Genomic DNA, 15,486 nt, shown 5'->3' with positions numbered 1-15,486 from the left:
GGTGTGAAATTTATTATGCCTTGAACTATATTCTTTTATTTAACCTGATGAGAGAGAAAAATTGTAGTAGTAATTTCACAGTGAAAATATAGGCCATCTTTTTTGGTAGGGTAGATAACTCATCTGGGGATGGAATTCCATGAACAATTTTTGTTCATGGAATTCAATCCCTTGATAACTATGTTCATGGAATTCCATCCCTAGATGAGTTATCTTGTTCATGGAATTTCATCTCTAAATGAGTTATCTACTCTACCAAACATGCGCTAAGATGTGGTATATGTCACTGCTGGATATGGCGTGATTGGTTACCAGAAATGATAGGAACACCGGCGTAATTAAGAGCTCTCTTTCTCTATCGATTTTTTTCTAAGGAATTCTAAATTTTTTAGAATTCTCATCATTTGAAATTAGGGTTTTGAATTTTCTTTTAATTTTTGCAACTACTTAAGCGACGACCACTACTCAGTCTCCATTGATAAATCCAACAAGTCAAGTTCAAGTTTCTTTGCCAAAAATCAATCCCATTCCCCACATTTTCTAGAATCGATAGCATATATCTTTTCGTAAAGCAGTTCTTGCCAGTAAGTTATATTCTTATTTGGCTGGAAAGCTTAACCAGTGTCCCACGGATTCCACATAATCGTCACATAATGTGATGCCATATATGTCGTAATAAATGCGATTAGCTTAAATAAATGCCACATTAGTCATTAAGCGGGCATCCAACGTTCGAATTTTAATTCTTTTCAAATTCTGGACTTGATTTCTTTTTGCATGTTTTTTCTACTCAACTTCTGCTCAAGATTGGAAAAAATACTCCATAATAAAGGTGACACTTTATAGCAGCTAGCCAAATAACATTATAATTCTTCGTGTAATTATTATTTTCAATCAATATTTAATTACGAAATTAAAATTTTACTTTACAAAAGTTATGCATGAATATTAATTGATAATTTAACTGTTATATTTAGTTAATTAATTGATTAAATTTAGCTTATAATCAATTGAAGTTTAGAATAATAGTGCTCCCATTTATTCTTGTCTTATGATATCCAAAACTGGACCAAACACACTAGGATTCGAATTCCACAACAACATTAATTTTTTGTGAGACAAACAAGCCATAAGCATCTTTCATAAAGTTCATCACCTTTATAACCCTTAATTCCACAACAACTATTGATTTATTTTTTGTTTACATAATTTATTCAACGCGGACTATTGAATTATTAGTTACATTAAGAGGCTATTTAAAGTATCTCCACTTCCTATTTTCTCAACAAACACAAGTCTTATGGATATGTTTTCCCAACTTTTGTTATTTGCTCTTCTTTTGCCGGTTCATTGTTTAATGGATTGCACCGTAGCCTTTGTAACCGATACCAATATCGATCGCTCTTCACTTCTCACCTTAAAATCTCATATCACATCCGATCCTCACAATTTATTGACGAAAAATTGGAGCAACGAAACATCTGTTTGTAACTGGATCGGAGTTACTTGTGATTCACGCAGTAACCGTGTGTCCAAGTTGAATATTTCTCATATGCAACTCGTAGGCACCATTCCACCTGAAATTGGAAATCTTTCTTCTCTCGTTTCACTAGACATGGACGAGAACTCCTTCCATGGTCCGATTCCTCCATCCATCTTCAACATGTCATCCATACAAGTAATAACTTTGACAGGTAATGCTTTGTCAAGTAAGCTGCCAATTGACTTGTGCATGCGCAGTCTTCGTAACCTCAAAACGCTTCGAATATCATTCAATAAGTTGTATGGAGAAATTCCATCGAGCTTGGGCCAATGTTCAAGCCTTGAAGTGCTTTCCTTGTACAACAACAGCTTGGTTGGAGAGGTGCCAAAAGAAATTGGGAACTTGACACATCTCACTCAGTTATTCCTTGGGTACAACAGGTTAACTGGTATGCATATCTTCTTATCCCTATATTTAATTTATTCTTGTCCCTCATGTTTTGTTTTTGTCGATCTATTTAGCATGCATGCATTATTTGATTTTAGCAAATTAATTTTTTTTCCTTTTTCTTGTAATTTATACACTCGTAATCTTGTTATTTGTGACTTGAACTTTCGATCTATCGTTTTCTGTTTTGTTATTGAACGTTAAGTTTCTAGACTTTGCGAGCAAGGTGCTGTTTTTTTAAAAATGAATCATAAAATCAAAAAATTTACGACGCTTTAGAGAGCCCTGAATAATTCACTAATCAGATACAACAACAAAATTGTAATTAAATTAAATTAGTGAAGTAATTACATTTTTTTCCGAAATACTCCGTTCGCAGTTGGAAGTTCTAGTGGAATCTATATTTTAAATACTTTATTTAATTCAACGCACGAAAATGACATACATGGAGTACTATTTATTTTTTTTTTTATTTATGGAAACTCGCTGCCATTCTTTTAGTTTTCACCAGATAGATTCATATTCATTTGCAGTAGCCTAGGAAACCACATAAAACGAATACATCGTTTGACAAAGTTATTATTATCCACAGGTAATATTCCAAATGAGATGTGTCATCTTCACATGTTAAATGAATTGTGGATGGAATCCAACAAATTGACTGGACCATTGCCTCGAGAAATTCAGAATTTGACTTCTCTTCGAGACTTAACTCTTTACAATAATAATCTAACTGGTATGTTTTACCTCTCTAGAACTCTTCTTTTTATGTATTCTTTATTTTAGCGACAATTTTTTTTATGAATTCTTTATTTTCGCAGGTAATATTCCTAAAGAAATTGGTTATGTTAGTAATTTAGAGACGTTAAGCATGGCATCCACCGGTTTTAATGGACCAATTCCAAAAGAAATTGGAAACATGACAAGCCTTCTTAGTATATGGCTTGATAACAATGCATTAAGTGGTATGGTTTTGTTCTTTTTGTTAATCATTATTAGTATTATTGTTCTTGTTTTATCAAATCTATGGTTTACTATCGTTGTCACTTGTAACATTTTCTTATAAAACTATCGTTGTCACTTGTAACATTTTCTTATAAATTTTATAAGTATATATTGACTTTTGATTTTTCTATAGGTGGTATTCCACAAGAGATTGGCCAGCTTAATAAGTTACAAATTTTGTCCATTGATTCTAACAAGTTAACTGGCCCATTACCCCTGGCCTTTTTTAACATGTCTCGTGCGATGTCTATTTCCTTGAGAAATAACACACTTAATGGGACATTGCCAAGAGAAATTGGGAACTTGAAAGCACTCCAGAAATTATACCTCATTAACAATACTTTAACCGGTAAGATTGTGTACACACATTTTTATACTACATGTTTAACGCCTAAATTGACTAATTTTCATACTTTAATAGGTGTGATTCCAGAAGAGATTGGTGGCCTTGATAAATTAGTTGAATTATACATGAATTCCAACAAGTTTATCGGCCATTTGCCTCCAGTCATATTCAACATGAAATCACTTACCAAATTATCTCTCGACAAGAATGATTTGACTGGTATATCATCATAAATCCTTAGTCAGTTAACCAACTAATCAGTCGGTTCAGTTATTAACCGAACTGACCAATTAACAACCTCCTCATGTAAGGAGTATATATCTATAACTAATACCAACTTGATATATATTTCAGGTATCATTCCTGGAGAGTTGTTCACTGCCAACATTGAGAGTATTGATCTCTCCAATAACCATTTTCAAGGCATCATACCTTCCACTATTGAAACATCCCTCAAGTTAACTTATCTCAACTTGGCAAATAACAGTCTCTCAGGCTTCATACCTTCCACCATTGGAAATCTCTATTCTCTCAAAACCCTAGTTCTCCACTCCAACATCTTCATAGGAGAGATTCCATCATCCATTTGCAAATTGAGTTCACTCCAATTCCTTCATCTATCATCCAACAGTCTGCATGGATCAATTCCAAAGTGTTTGGGAGAGCTAAGTAAATCCTTGCAAGTTCTGCATTTGAAGGAGAACAACTTTGAAGGCCTCATTCCACCAACATTCCCAAAGGGCTGCGCTCTCACGTCTATGAACCTCAACGGCAATAACCTAGATGGGACACTGCCACAAACCCTAGGAAATTGTGGGAAACTGCAAGTTTTTGATGTAGGAAGCAATGCGTTACAAGATGGATTTCCCTTTTGGATGGAGGGTCTCACTGATCTCCGGGTTCTTGTTTTGAGGGATAACAGATTCAATGGTAGTATGCTTTTACCCATTGCTAATGGTGAGAGAACAAGTGATGCTCCATTTGTGAAGTTGCAAGTGTTTGATGTATCTCAAAATGAATTCAGTGGGTCCCTACCAACCAGATATTTGACCACCTTCCCAGCCATGATCAATGCCAAGGAAGATGTTTCAGACATTACTAACTGGTTCATCAAGTATGAGGAATCAATGGAGTTTGTTTTGAAAGGCACAAATCAACCACTAATGAGAATCTTGAAAACCTTCACCACTATTGACTTGTCTGAGAACAAATTCTCCGGAGAGATTCCAGATTCCATAGGGAATCTTGATTCCCTCAAGTACTTGAATTTGTCTCACAACAGACTTACTGGGAAAATACCATCATCCCTTGGAAGTGTGAAAGCATTGGAATCATTAGACTTGTCTTCAAACCGACTGAATGGTGAGATTCCTCAGAAGCTGATGATGTTGAATTTTCTTTCAGCGTTAAATCTTTCAATGAATGATCTTGTCGGAGAGATTCCTCAGTCTGGCGGCCAGTTTTCGACATTTGATAACAGCTCCTTCATTCGGAACTCTGGATTATGTGGACTTCCTCTGACTAAAAAATGCAAGCAAGATCCCATGGCTCCTCCTCAAGAAAGTGAGGATTCTACTTTTGTTGATGGATTCAGTTGGAGACCGGTGGTTTTGGGATATGGATGTGGTTTCCTAATAGGAGCTTCGATAGGTTGTTTGGTAATGGAATATGGAAGCCCTAAATGGTTACTGTAGCCAATTTTCGGTATTCTATAAGTTTTAGCTTGTTTGATCATGTAATCTAGGAAATATCTAATTCACGTTATTGCCAGTTTGATTCCGTAAAATTTTTTCTCGTTACGAGCATTTCATTTGAAAAATTAGATTAAATAAGATAAGTGTTTGGAATTGAAAAATGTAGAGTTCAAAAAAGTATCCGACCCAATGATATATATCACCGAGAGAGGCAGAAAGAGTTTAGCGAGCATGACTAGACCGAGCCACTCTAGCTGAGCAACAATGTAACTCTCTGCCAAGTCAGTTATACGAGAATTTTAGTACTTCCTTCGTCCCCCATTATGTGTCTTAGTATTTCTATTTTGGTGTGTGCCATATTAATTATCCCACTTCACTTTTACCACTCTTAGTAGTGAACCCCACATTCCATTAACTCATTTTCACTCACGTTTTATTATAAAACTAATACATAAAAGTAGAACTCACACCCTTCTAACTTTTTCAACCCGCTTTCTATTACATTTCTTAAAACTCATGTCAAGTCAAAGTAGGACATATACTGGGGGCAGAGGGAGTAATAAACTTGTCTTTTGATGTCAAATCGTTAGGGCAATCTTAACCCACATTAGATATATAGACTTCATGTGATTTGAGTCCTATCACAATCGATGTTACTCAACACTATATGGTACTCCCTTTGTCCCTCAATAAGTGAGACTGTAACGCCCCACTTTTCGAACCCTAATTTTCGAACCCTAAGACGTTGTATTTATTGCTTTGATTGTCACAAATTAATTGGTGTTTTGCTACGTGTTTGATTTGGTGACCTAATTTGATTTTTGACCAAGTCAATTTCGTTGATTTTATGACGTGGCTTAAATTAATTGATATGGAATGGAATATATTTTGCGGTGAATTATATTATTTTGGGGAGTGAGATTTAATTAGTATCATAAATAATTCCCTTGCCTTTTTATTGAGAAAATTTCGATCACTACTATTTTCCGGAGAGGAATTCTATTTCTTGGATTTAATTATTTGCTTGGGATAATTATCCAATTAAATCCAAAGCCTAATTACCCTATTTCCTTCTTGAGAAAATCGGCCCCCACTATTATTCCTAAGGAGATTTCAAAATCTCCTAGCTTGTGGGAGAAGAAATTATTCATTATTTATTTTGATCCCTTAATTATTTCTTTCCATGTTTTTATTGGAATATCCTAGCAAATCTTGCCTTATCTTATTTTATTAAAGATTTGGAAACTATTCCTTGTGGGGGAATATATTTCACACGCCTACTACCTTATTTTATGTGGGAGGATTTTAATTATTTTCTTGCTCCGTATTATTTTATTCTGCTCCGTGAAAATATCAAATTAAATTGGAGGCTAATTAAATAGCCTTAATTTTCGAAAATCCTCCTTATTCTTTTCCCCAAATTCACGCCATTCTCCTCTCCTCAATCTCTCAATCTTTATTTCAATTATTTTCCCATATCTTCTCAATTAATGGTGAATATTCTATTCCTTAAGCCTATAAATAGAGACTAACTAAATCCCTAAACCTAGCACTCAATTTCACACTCATATTCCCCCTCTCCCACACGCCCCCTCCCTCTTCTCCACTTCTCCCACACTTGTTCTTCCATTCTACTCAAGATCCTTTCGAATTTCCAAGAGATTATCGAAGAATCAAGACTTTTATTCGTTCCTACCGTTTGTTTCGTCCAAGAGAGGTAAAGATCGGACTCTATTCTTCATTCCTCTCCATCCCAACTCTTCTTTTGTTCCCTCATGCATCTAGTGGGTATAAGATTTCAAATCTAAGGGATTTAATCGGTGGGAATGTGTAATTGTGTATATGATTGCGTTTTGAATGATTTGTTGGATGATTTAATGAGTTTATGGCGAATGATATGTGATGTTATGAAAGCATGAGTATAAGGACTCTTTTGAGCATGTTTGTGTGTTAAAACCATGAAAAGGTTGATTTTGAACAAATAGGGATAAACCCTAATTCGAATTTTTAAAGGCATGAAAAACTGTAATTTCGGACAGTATGTTCCGACATGTATTTGACTGACCAAATGAACTCCGATTTGATCGATTCTTTTTCCTGAGTAAACTTCATGATGTCTTCTGTGTTGTGTGTGAATTTCAACTCATTTGGATAAAAGATGGATTTTTGGTGAATTTTTAAAGTTGACTGCGCTTTTCTGGCAGAAACTGTTTTCTCGACCAGTAGGTTATGTTTTCAAAGATGGGAAAAGGGAAAACGATAGGGACATGCATAAAATTAAGTCAATGGTTGTGACTGATAAGTTATATATATTATCTAAAGGTGATAACTCGTGCGCAAAGCGTGATAACAAAGGAAAGGCAGTAGTTGGAACCTAAACGGTCGAGGTGGGCTTCTTTTCTACCCTACATTTTGTGGGTTTTCTTTTACTAAAATCTTTACGTATGCCTGTGGAGCTATAAGGGTGGTTTAAAGCGATTATCATGCCGTGATTTGTTTTTACGTGCCTATCTGATGTGGTTTTGGCCACTATTTTATAAATCGAATTCGGGTCCTCGTAGGGCAGCAAACCCTACTTGGATTAGTGTACACCTATGGTAGACTGTGTGCTAGCGTACGGGCTGGCCGGTCTAGTGACCTGGTATGCGGCCGCATTCCTTGTCATATATTGGCAGATATGGCTGACGTCTATGGGAAAATGACTGCGCAGTCGCTATTTTGAACAATGGAAAATATTTTGGTGCCTCGGGCCTTTCTAAAGTAAAACCCCGATGGTTACCTACGAATGGCATGATAATATCATAAACTTTATTTAAAATGTTTTCGGGCATGAGCCACTGAGTATTATTTTTATAGTACTCAGCCCTGCATATGTTTTCCCTATGTGCAGGTTGAGCAGCGACGAGCGGTTGGTGGTGTTGAGCAGGAATTTATAATAAACTATGGTCGTTTTGAAACTCCGAGTGTCGTTGTGTCTTCATACATGACGTCACTCTTCTCTTTGATGCTTCCGCTGTGATGTTTGCTTTACATACTTTTTATTTAAATTCAAAAATTGTTTCATTTGGGATATTTGAAAAACTCGTTACTTTTGATTAAATGCTAAACCCTTAGTCCTTTATTTATTAAACGTAATTACTCTTGATCGCTTTATTTATTAAACTTAAATTTTGGTCACACTTTTATGGAAAACCCTAGCCTTCTTTGAATGCCCTTTAAAACCCCTTTAAGTCGCGATCGTCCGCTTTCATTAACCCTAGGGGGCGGTCGTGACAGAGACATTACTTTTAGTTTTAAGGAAGTATAATTTTGTTAACTAAATAAAGAGAACAAAGTAAGATATAGTAAAAAGTAGAGATAAAAAGTAAGAAAGAGAGGGCTAAAAAACGAAATGACTCATTTAGCTAGGGACATCCGAAAAAAGAATGTGTATCACTTAATAAGGGACGGAGGGAGTATAACTATGCCTACATGGCTTTAAAATCGGAGAACAAAAAATTAATTGTACTACAATATCCTAAAAATCCATAATCCATATTTTGGGAATACCGAGCAACACAAGGAATATGTAGAAGCTTGACGAAGCAACTAGCTAGATTCAACCCTGTTGGAAAGAGATCCGGAGCCATCTACACAATCAAAGGAGAATATTGTGCATTGAATGAGAAGATCACGGAATATCTCTGCCGCTAATTAGGAAGATTTGATTAGGGCAAGATCTTACCTTGTATAGACATAATTCTAGCCTATATATCTTGTAATACACTCTTGTGAATAATCAAGAAATAGAATTACCGATTTCTACATGGCATCCGAGCAGGTTTGGCTCAGAAAAATATCATCATAGCCCCAGAAAATATACACAATTCTCGACCGAAACGGCGAGAAACCAACCAACACCCAGCATGACCGATGAAAATAAAGATGCAATTGAGCCAATTGCCGAGAAGATCAGATCGAGCAAAAGCGTTACCGTCGCTTTCAAGTAAAATGGATCGAACTACTCACTGTGGGCACGCCTAATGAAGGTGGCCATTGGCGGTAGGGGGGTCTACCGTCACATCACAGGAACCCCGACTCAACCGAGACCGGGAGAGAAGGGATACACCGATTGGGAGGAGATAGACTTGATAGTCTTCTCATGGATCATCGACAACATGGAGACACACATCATCGCCGACTTCGCGCATCATCAGACGCCGAAGTCCCTATGGGATACGCTCGCCGTAACGTTCGCAAGTTCAGCCGACTCGTATCTCATCTATGACCTGCGAGAGAAAGCAAGTAGAATCGTTCAGGGAGATACAAGCTTGGAAGCATATTGGAGCAAACTTCATGGATTATGGATGGACATTGACCGATGCCCACACAAAACCATCGACTGCTGCGATAAAGGGGTGTCTCAATACCGAAGCATCAAATCCGAGTTAAGGTTATTCAAATTTCTCAACGGATTAAACGAGAAGTACGATTGGATCAGGCGTGAAATCCTCAAGGAAAATCCGTATCCCTCAGTCGATGAGGCGTACAGATGGGTGAAGCGGGAGGCAGCTCGATTGAAAATCATGTCACCGGCGTCCGAATCACCCACTGCCGCCGCTGGAAACGATTCATCATCGGGAATTGGATTCGGCTTTGGAGCCAGAGAGCACCGCCAGCCACAACAGCAGTACCGCGGCCAACCACCGCCACCACGTCAGAACCCAATCCGTCGGGGAAACTCCAAACCAGACAAATCGAAACTTTGGTGCTCCCACTATGGAATGCACAAGCATACGAAGGATACCTGCTTTCAATTGATCGGATATCCCGATTGGTGGGATGAGGAGAAGGCAGCAAAGGCAAAAATGGCGATCGGGACAGATGGGGGGCAAATTCGCGATGGAGCAGGGGTGGAAGGAAGCCGAGATACGGCGCAACCCCAGGAGCGAAAGCCCGAAGCCGGCGGTCTCCAGACAGGCGGAGGGCGACGCGGCGACGGTGGAGGAGGAAGAACGGCTGAGGCGATGGTGGCTTCGTTGAGAATGGACAGCGGCGACGCGGAGGAATGAGGTAAAGGATTGGGGGAAATTAACCTCAATCCTAATTCTAAACCCTTGCTATTAAACTCCTTGTTTTCCGAAATTGCAATTAAGTCCCCAAAGTATGACTGTCCATGGAATTAATCCCCAGACTAGGAAAATCCTCGATTTTGACCCCATTATATGTAAAAATTCTTTTGCCCCCCTAGAAAAGCTGTCATATGCCTTTGAGACCCGAGATTATGATGAGTTTAATGATACCGGGTGGATTTTTTATTGCGGTGCCACGGATACCATGACCTTTGATAAAAGAGATTTTGTGAAATTTTATGAAACCCATAAATCACATATCCAGACAGCCAATGGGGGGTTGACTCCAGTTGAGGGGGCAGGGACTATAGAAATATTCCCAAATGTGCAGATTATGAACTGTCTCTATGTGCCGAACTTATCTCAAAAATTGATGCCCATTAGTCACGTGACTAAGGAGCTAAACTGTACCCTACTGATGCAACCGAACTTTTGTCTCTTACAGGATATCCGGACGGGGAAGATTATTGGATGTGGCACTGAACGCCGTGGACTCTATTTTGTAGATGAGATCGCTCAACACGATGGTACGACGATGCTTGCTCACGGACCTACCCATCAGGAGACTTGGCTCTGGCACCGAAGAATGGGTCATACATCTCCGGGTTATTTGAAATCTTTATTTCCCAAACTTTTTGTTCCGAAAGATTTTTCTTGTGAATCGTGTGTTTTAGCCAAGAGCCACCGTAACTCTTTTAAACACAATGATACACGTGTTGAGACTGTTTTCTCTTTAATACATTCTGATGTGTGTGGCCCGGCACCTATTGGTACCGGATTTAAATACTTTGTGATATTTGTTGATGATTGCAGTAGGGCTACATGGGTATATTTTATGAAACATAAGTCGGAGGTTGTTGAAAAATTTATTATGTTTTATAAAATGATCCAAACCCAATTTCAAACAAACATTAGGATCCTACGGTCAGACAACGGGGGGGGATTTGTGAACAATTCTATGTCTCAGTTTTTTAGGGATAACGGGTTGATCCACCAAACTTCATGTCCTCACACACCGGAACAAAATGGGGTAGCAGAGAGGAAAAATAGGATTATCCTTGAAATGACTAGAGCTCTCCTTTTTGATTCCAAGGTTCCACCAATTTTTTGGCCTGAAGCAGTAGCTACTTCTGTTTACCTTCTCAACTGCCTCCCTACAAAAACACTACATCGAAAAACACCCTTGGATCATCTGGCTACCTTGACACAAATCCCTACAGCCTTATCCCTTCCCCCCAAAATTTTTGGTTGCACCGTCTACGTACACAGTAATTCAACTATGTTTTCAACTTCCTTCTTACTTTACCAATTACTCATTAAAACCAATGTCATCCCTAATTAATTTATTTCTATGAGACAAATAATTTAATTATTATATTAATTCATTCAACTCAACTATACAACTAAGTGTGGAATTATAATCGTTATTCATCATATCCAAACACAACAGGATTCAAAAAGTCCTTAATTCATACATAAATTTTTCTTTAAAAACCACCAATTTTGAAGAACTATTTACGTCTTGTCGCAAGAATTCAACACGGAATTAATGATAGCAGGGGATCTACCCCTGAATTATTAGTTACTTAACATGCTATGATTTATATCTAAAGTATCTTCACTTCCTATTATCTCAAGAAATACAAAGGGTTATGGATATGTTTTCCAAACTTTTGTTACTTGCGCTTCTTTTACCGGTTCATTGTTTAATGGACTGCACCTTAGCCTTTGCAACCACCAATACCAATATCGATCGCTCTTCACTTCTTGCCTTAAAATCTCATATCACATTTGATCCTCTCAATTTACTGAGAGAGAATTGGACTACCGAAACATCTGTTTGTAACTGGATAGGAATTACATGTGATCCTATCAATAACCGTGTCACCAAGTTGAATATTTCTAATATGCAGCTCGTAGGCACCATTCCACATGAAATCGGAAATCTTTCTTCTCTGGTTTTACTAGATATGAATGAGAACTCCTTCCACGGTCCGATTCCGGCCTCCATCTTCAACATCTCATCCATACAAGTAATAACTTTGAGAGGTAATGCTTTGTCAAGTGAGCTACCAATCGACATGTGCAAGCACAGTCTTCACAACCTCAAATTACTTCGTATATCTTCCACTAAGCTGTATGGAGAAATACCATCGAGCTTGGGCCTATGTTCAAACCTTGAGCTACTTTCCTTGTACAACAATAGCCATGATGGAGTGGTGCCAAAACATATTGGAAACTTGACGCTGCTCACTCGATTATTCCTTGGGCTCAACAGTTTAACTGGTATATATATCTTCTAATTATCTATATATTTAATCTTGTTGCGTTTCCCTCATGATTTGCTTTTGGCGATCTATTTAAGCCTTCATGTTTTTTGTTCTTAGGATACTTCTTAAATGATAGGATTATATTTGATTTAAAGATATTTGCTTCCCGGTAGTGATAAAATGCAAACTCATATATTGTACAAACTCCAAATTATTATCTGGACCGTTAAAAAATATCAACAGATGACAAAATAATAGCAACAGAAAATGTCTGTTGCTATTATTTTGTCATCTGTTGATATTTTTTAACGGTCCAAATCATAATTTAGAGTTTGTTCCACGTTAAATTCGCTTAATAATTGTGGATGCATATCTCCGTTTAATTTGTTGCAATGTGAAGTATAGATTTCCAATTAATTGGACCAAAGTATTGTGATTTGTTGGGTATCATAGGTAGTAGCCTACTGTATAAATGGGTCCAAACAATTTGGGCCTTGTTGCCATAGAAAGAAATGCAAAATGGGCTTTAATTTTCCACCCCAACCTTCCACCAATTTTTGCATCTCACTCCAATTCACGTACCGATAGCAAAGATATTTGAAATTACAGCTCAATTGTTAATTACAATATGTTAGTAATTAGAAAAAAACAGATCTTATGATAAAATTAACACTATTTGATTTATATCATCGGCGTTGTTAGAATTTCTAGGGGAATCCTTATTTAATTACTTTAATTCATTCAACGCACGAAAATTAGATATATACTACTCCATCCATTCTATAATAGTAGAGATATTTATTTCTGACTTGGTGATTAATAAAAATTGTATTAAGTGAGTTAAATAAATGAATAATAAAGTAGGAAAGGGAAAAGGTAGAGAGATGAAGAGAGAATAAAATATGTAAAAGAAATGTGTTAGACTTTTACTGAAAAAGGAAATGACTCCACTAATATGGAAAGGGTGGAGTATTTGATTTACTTATTTTTATTTGTAGAAACTCACTGCCGTTATTTTAGTGTGCACCAGATAATTCATGTTAATTTGTTGCTAGAGGTGGTTAGGTATGATATATACCTTACAAAAACGAACATACTCATTAACCTTAAAAAATCAGCATTTGAGAAACCACAAAAAATTAATAAATTGTTTAACAAATTTTTTGTTTCACAGGTGATATTCCAAAAGAGATTGGTCATCTTCACCTGTTAAATTCATTGTGGATGGAATCTAACAAATTTACAGGACCAGTACCTCAAGATATTTGTAATTTGACGGCCCTTCAAAAATTAGTCCTCTACAATAATAATTTAACTGGTTGGTTGTATATTTACCTCTCTAGACTTTTTTTTACCATTTTACATCGTTATTGTGTCGAAGTTTAAGTACTTAAAATCACCTTATTTAATAGCACCATTCTCTTAGTTTTAAATATATCTAGAAAAATATTATATCTTACATATTACTATTTTTTTTATGAATTATGTATTCCACAGGTAATATTCCCAAAGAGATTGGTTATCTTAATAATTTAGAGATGTTAAACATGGCATCCACTGGACTTGATGGATCAATTCCAAAAGAAATTGGAAACATGACATCCCTTCAGTATATATACCTTGACAACAATGCATTAAGTGGTATGGTACTGTTGTTTTTGTTAATCATTGTTATTTTTCTTAATTTTATCAATTGTATGGTAGGGAGTTTAAAAATTAGAGTATATATTGACTTTTGATTATTCTACATTGTTATAGGTGCTATTCCACAAGAGATTGTCCAGCTTGATAATTTACTAGTGTTGTCCATTGATTCCAACAAGTTGACGGGCACTTTACCGTCGACTTTTTCTAACATGTCTTCAGTGAATTATATTTCATTAAGTCATAACATGCTTAATGGGACACTGCCAAAAGAAATTGGCAACATGAAAGCACTCCAAGAGTTATACCTCATTAACAATAGTTTAACCGGTAAGAATCTATTTATCTATAGTATATGTATGCACACATTTTTATAGGTGTGATTCCATAAGAGATTGGTGGGCTTGATGAATTAATTAGATTATACTTGTGTTCCAACAAGTTTATCAGCCATTTGCCTCTAGTAATATTCAACTTGCTGAATTATCTACCTAACTAATACTAACTTGATATATATTTCAGGTATCATTCCTGGAGAGTTGTTCACTTTTAAAATTAGGAATATTGATCTCTCCAATAACCATTTTGAAGGCTTCGTACCTTCCACCATTGAAACATCCCATAACTTAACTTATCTCCACTTGGCAAATAACAGACTCTCGGGCTTTATACCTTCCACCTTTGGAAATCTCATCAACCTAACAACCCTAATGCTCTACTCCAACAACTTCATTGGAGAGATTCCCTCATCCATTTGCAAATTGAGATCCCTCCAATTCCTCCATCTATCAGACAACAGTCTGCACGGCCCAATACCAAAGTGTTTAGGAGAGCTGAGTAAATCCTTGCAGGTTCTGCATTTGAAGGGAAATAAATTTCAGGGCCTCATTCCTCCATCCTTTCCTCAGGGCTGCGCTCTCGAGTCTCTGAACCTCAACAGCAATAACCTAAAAGGAACACTTCCACAAACCCTAGGAAATTGTGGGAAGCTGCAAGTTCTTGATGTCGGAAGCAATGCGATACAAGATGGTTTTCCCTTTTGGATGGAAGATCTCGTTGATCTCCGAGTCCTTGTTTTGAGAGATAACAGATTCAACGGTAGGATGCTTCTACCCATTGCTTATGGTGAGATAAGTAGTGATGCTCCATTTGTGAAGTTGCAAGTGTTTGATATATCTCAGAATGAATTCAGTGGACCCCTTCCAACTAGATATTTAACCACCTTCCCAGCCATGATGAATGCCAAGGAAGATTTTTCAGAAGAGAGTAACTGTTGAAATTAGTAACCTCAATTTCTTCACATTTAAGGAATGGTGATGAAGGTGCTGCATCACCACCTTATCATAGTAGTGTAAACTTGTGAGTAATTCATGGCTAAAAAGGTAGCCACACATGCACTACATTAGGCGGTGGTGTTTTGTGGATGGCATTTGATGGCTTCCTAATTAAGTAGAAAGTGATATCTAGTAGGTGACGTAGCATATAG

The 15,486-nt window shown here is 36.9% G+C and overlaps 2 protein-coding genes across 3 annotated transcripts; both read left to right on the top strand.

Moving 5' to 3' along the window:
- Positions 1-1,310: 1,310 nt before the first annotated feature.
- Positions 1,311-5,195, top strand: LOC121761335 (receptor-like protein 52). 2 transcript variants are annotated; one of them, XM_042156989.1, is made up of 6 exons: positions 1,311-1,931; positions 2,523-2,666; positions 2,752-2,895; positions 3,069-3,284; positions 3,357-3,500; positions 3,636-5,195. In XM_042156989.1, exons 1-6 carry the CDS (start codon positions 1,358-1,360, stop codon positions 4,973-4,975), a joined length of 2,562 nt encoding a protein of 853 aa, XP_042012923.1. In that variant the 5' UTR covers positions 1,311-1,357; the 3' UTR covers positions 4,976-5,195. The 2 variants fall into 2 exon arrangements, with proteins under 2 accessions (XP_042012923.1, XP_042012924.1); XM_042156990.1 differs by lacking the exons at positions 3,069-3,284; positions 3,357-3,500.
- A 6,600-nt stretch (positions 5,196-11,795) lies between these two features.
- Positions 11,796-15,277, top strand: LOC121760892 (probable leucine-rich repeat receptor-like protein kinase At2g33170). The gene is made up of 5 exons (XM_042156486.1): positions 11,796-12,372; positions 13,531-13,623; positions 13,854-13,997; positions 14,115-14,330; positions 14,523-15,277. The coding sequence occupies exons 1-5, from the start codon at positions 11,796-11,798 to the stop codon at positions 15,275-15,277; spliced, it is 1,785 nt and encodes a 594-aa protein (XP_042012420.1).
- The last annotated feature ends 209 nt before the right edge of the window (positions 15,278-15,486 follow it).

This window comes from Salvia splendens, chromosome 13 (genome assembly GCF_004379255.2).
Source record: "Salvia splendens isolate huo1 chromosome 13, SspV2, whole genome shotgun sequence".
In the NCBI taxonomy this organism is placed as follows: Eukaryota; Viridiplantae; Streptophyta; class Magnoliopsida; order Lamiales; family Lamiaceae; genus Salvia; species Salvia splendens.
Note: the sequence above shows the minus strand (reverse complement) of the source record. Positions and strands in the feature narration are given on the sequence as shown.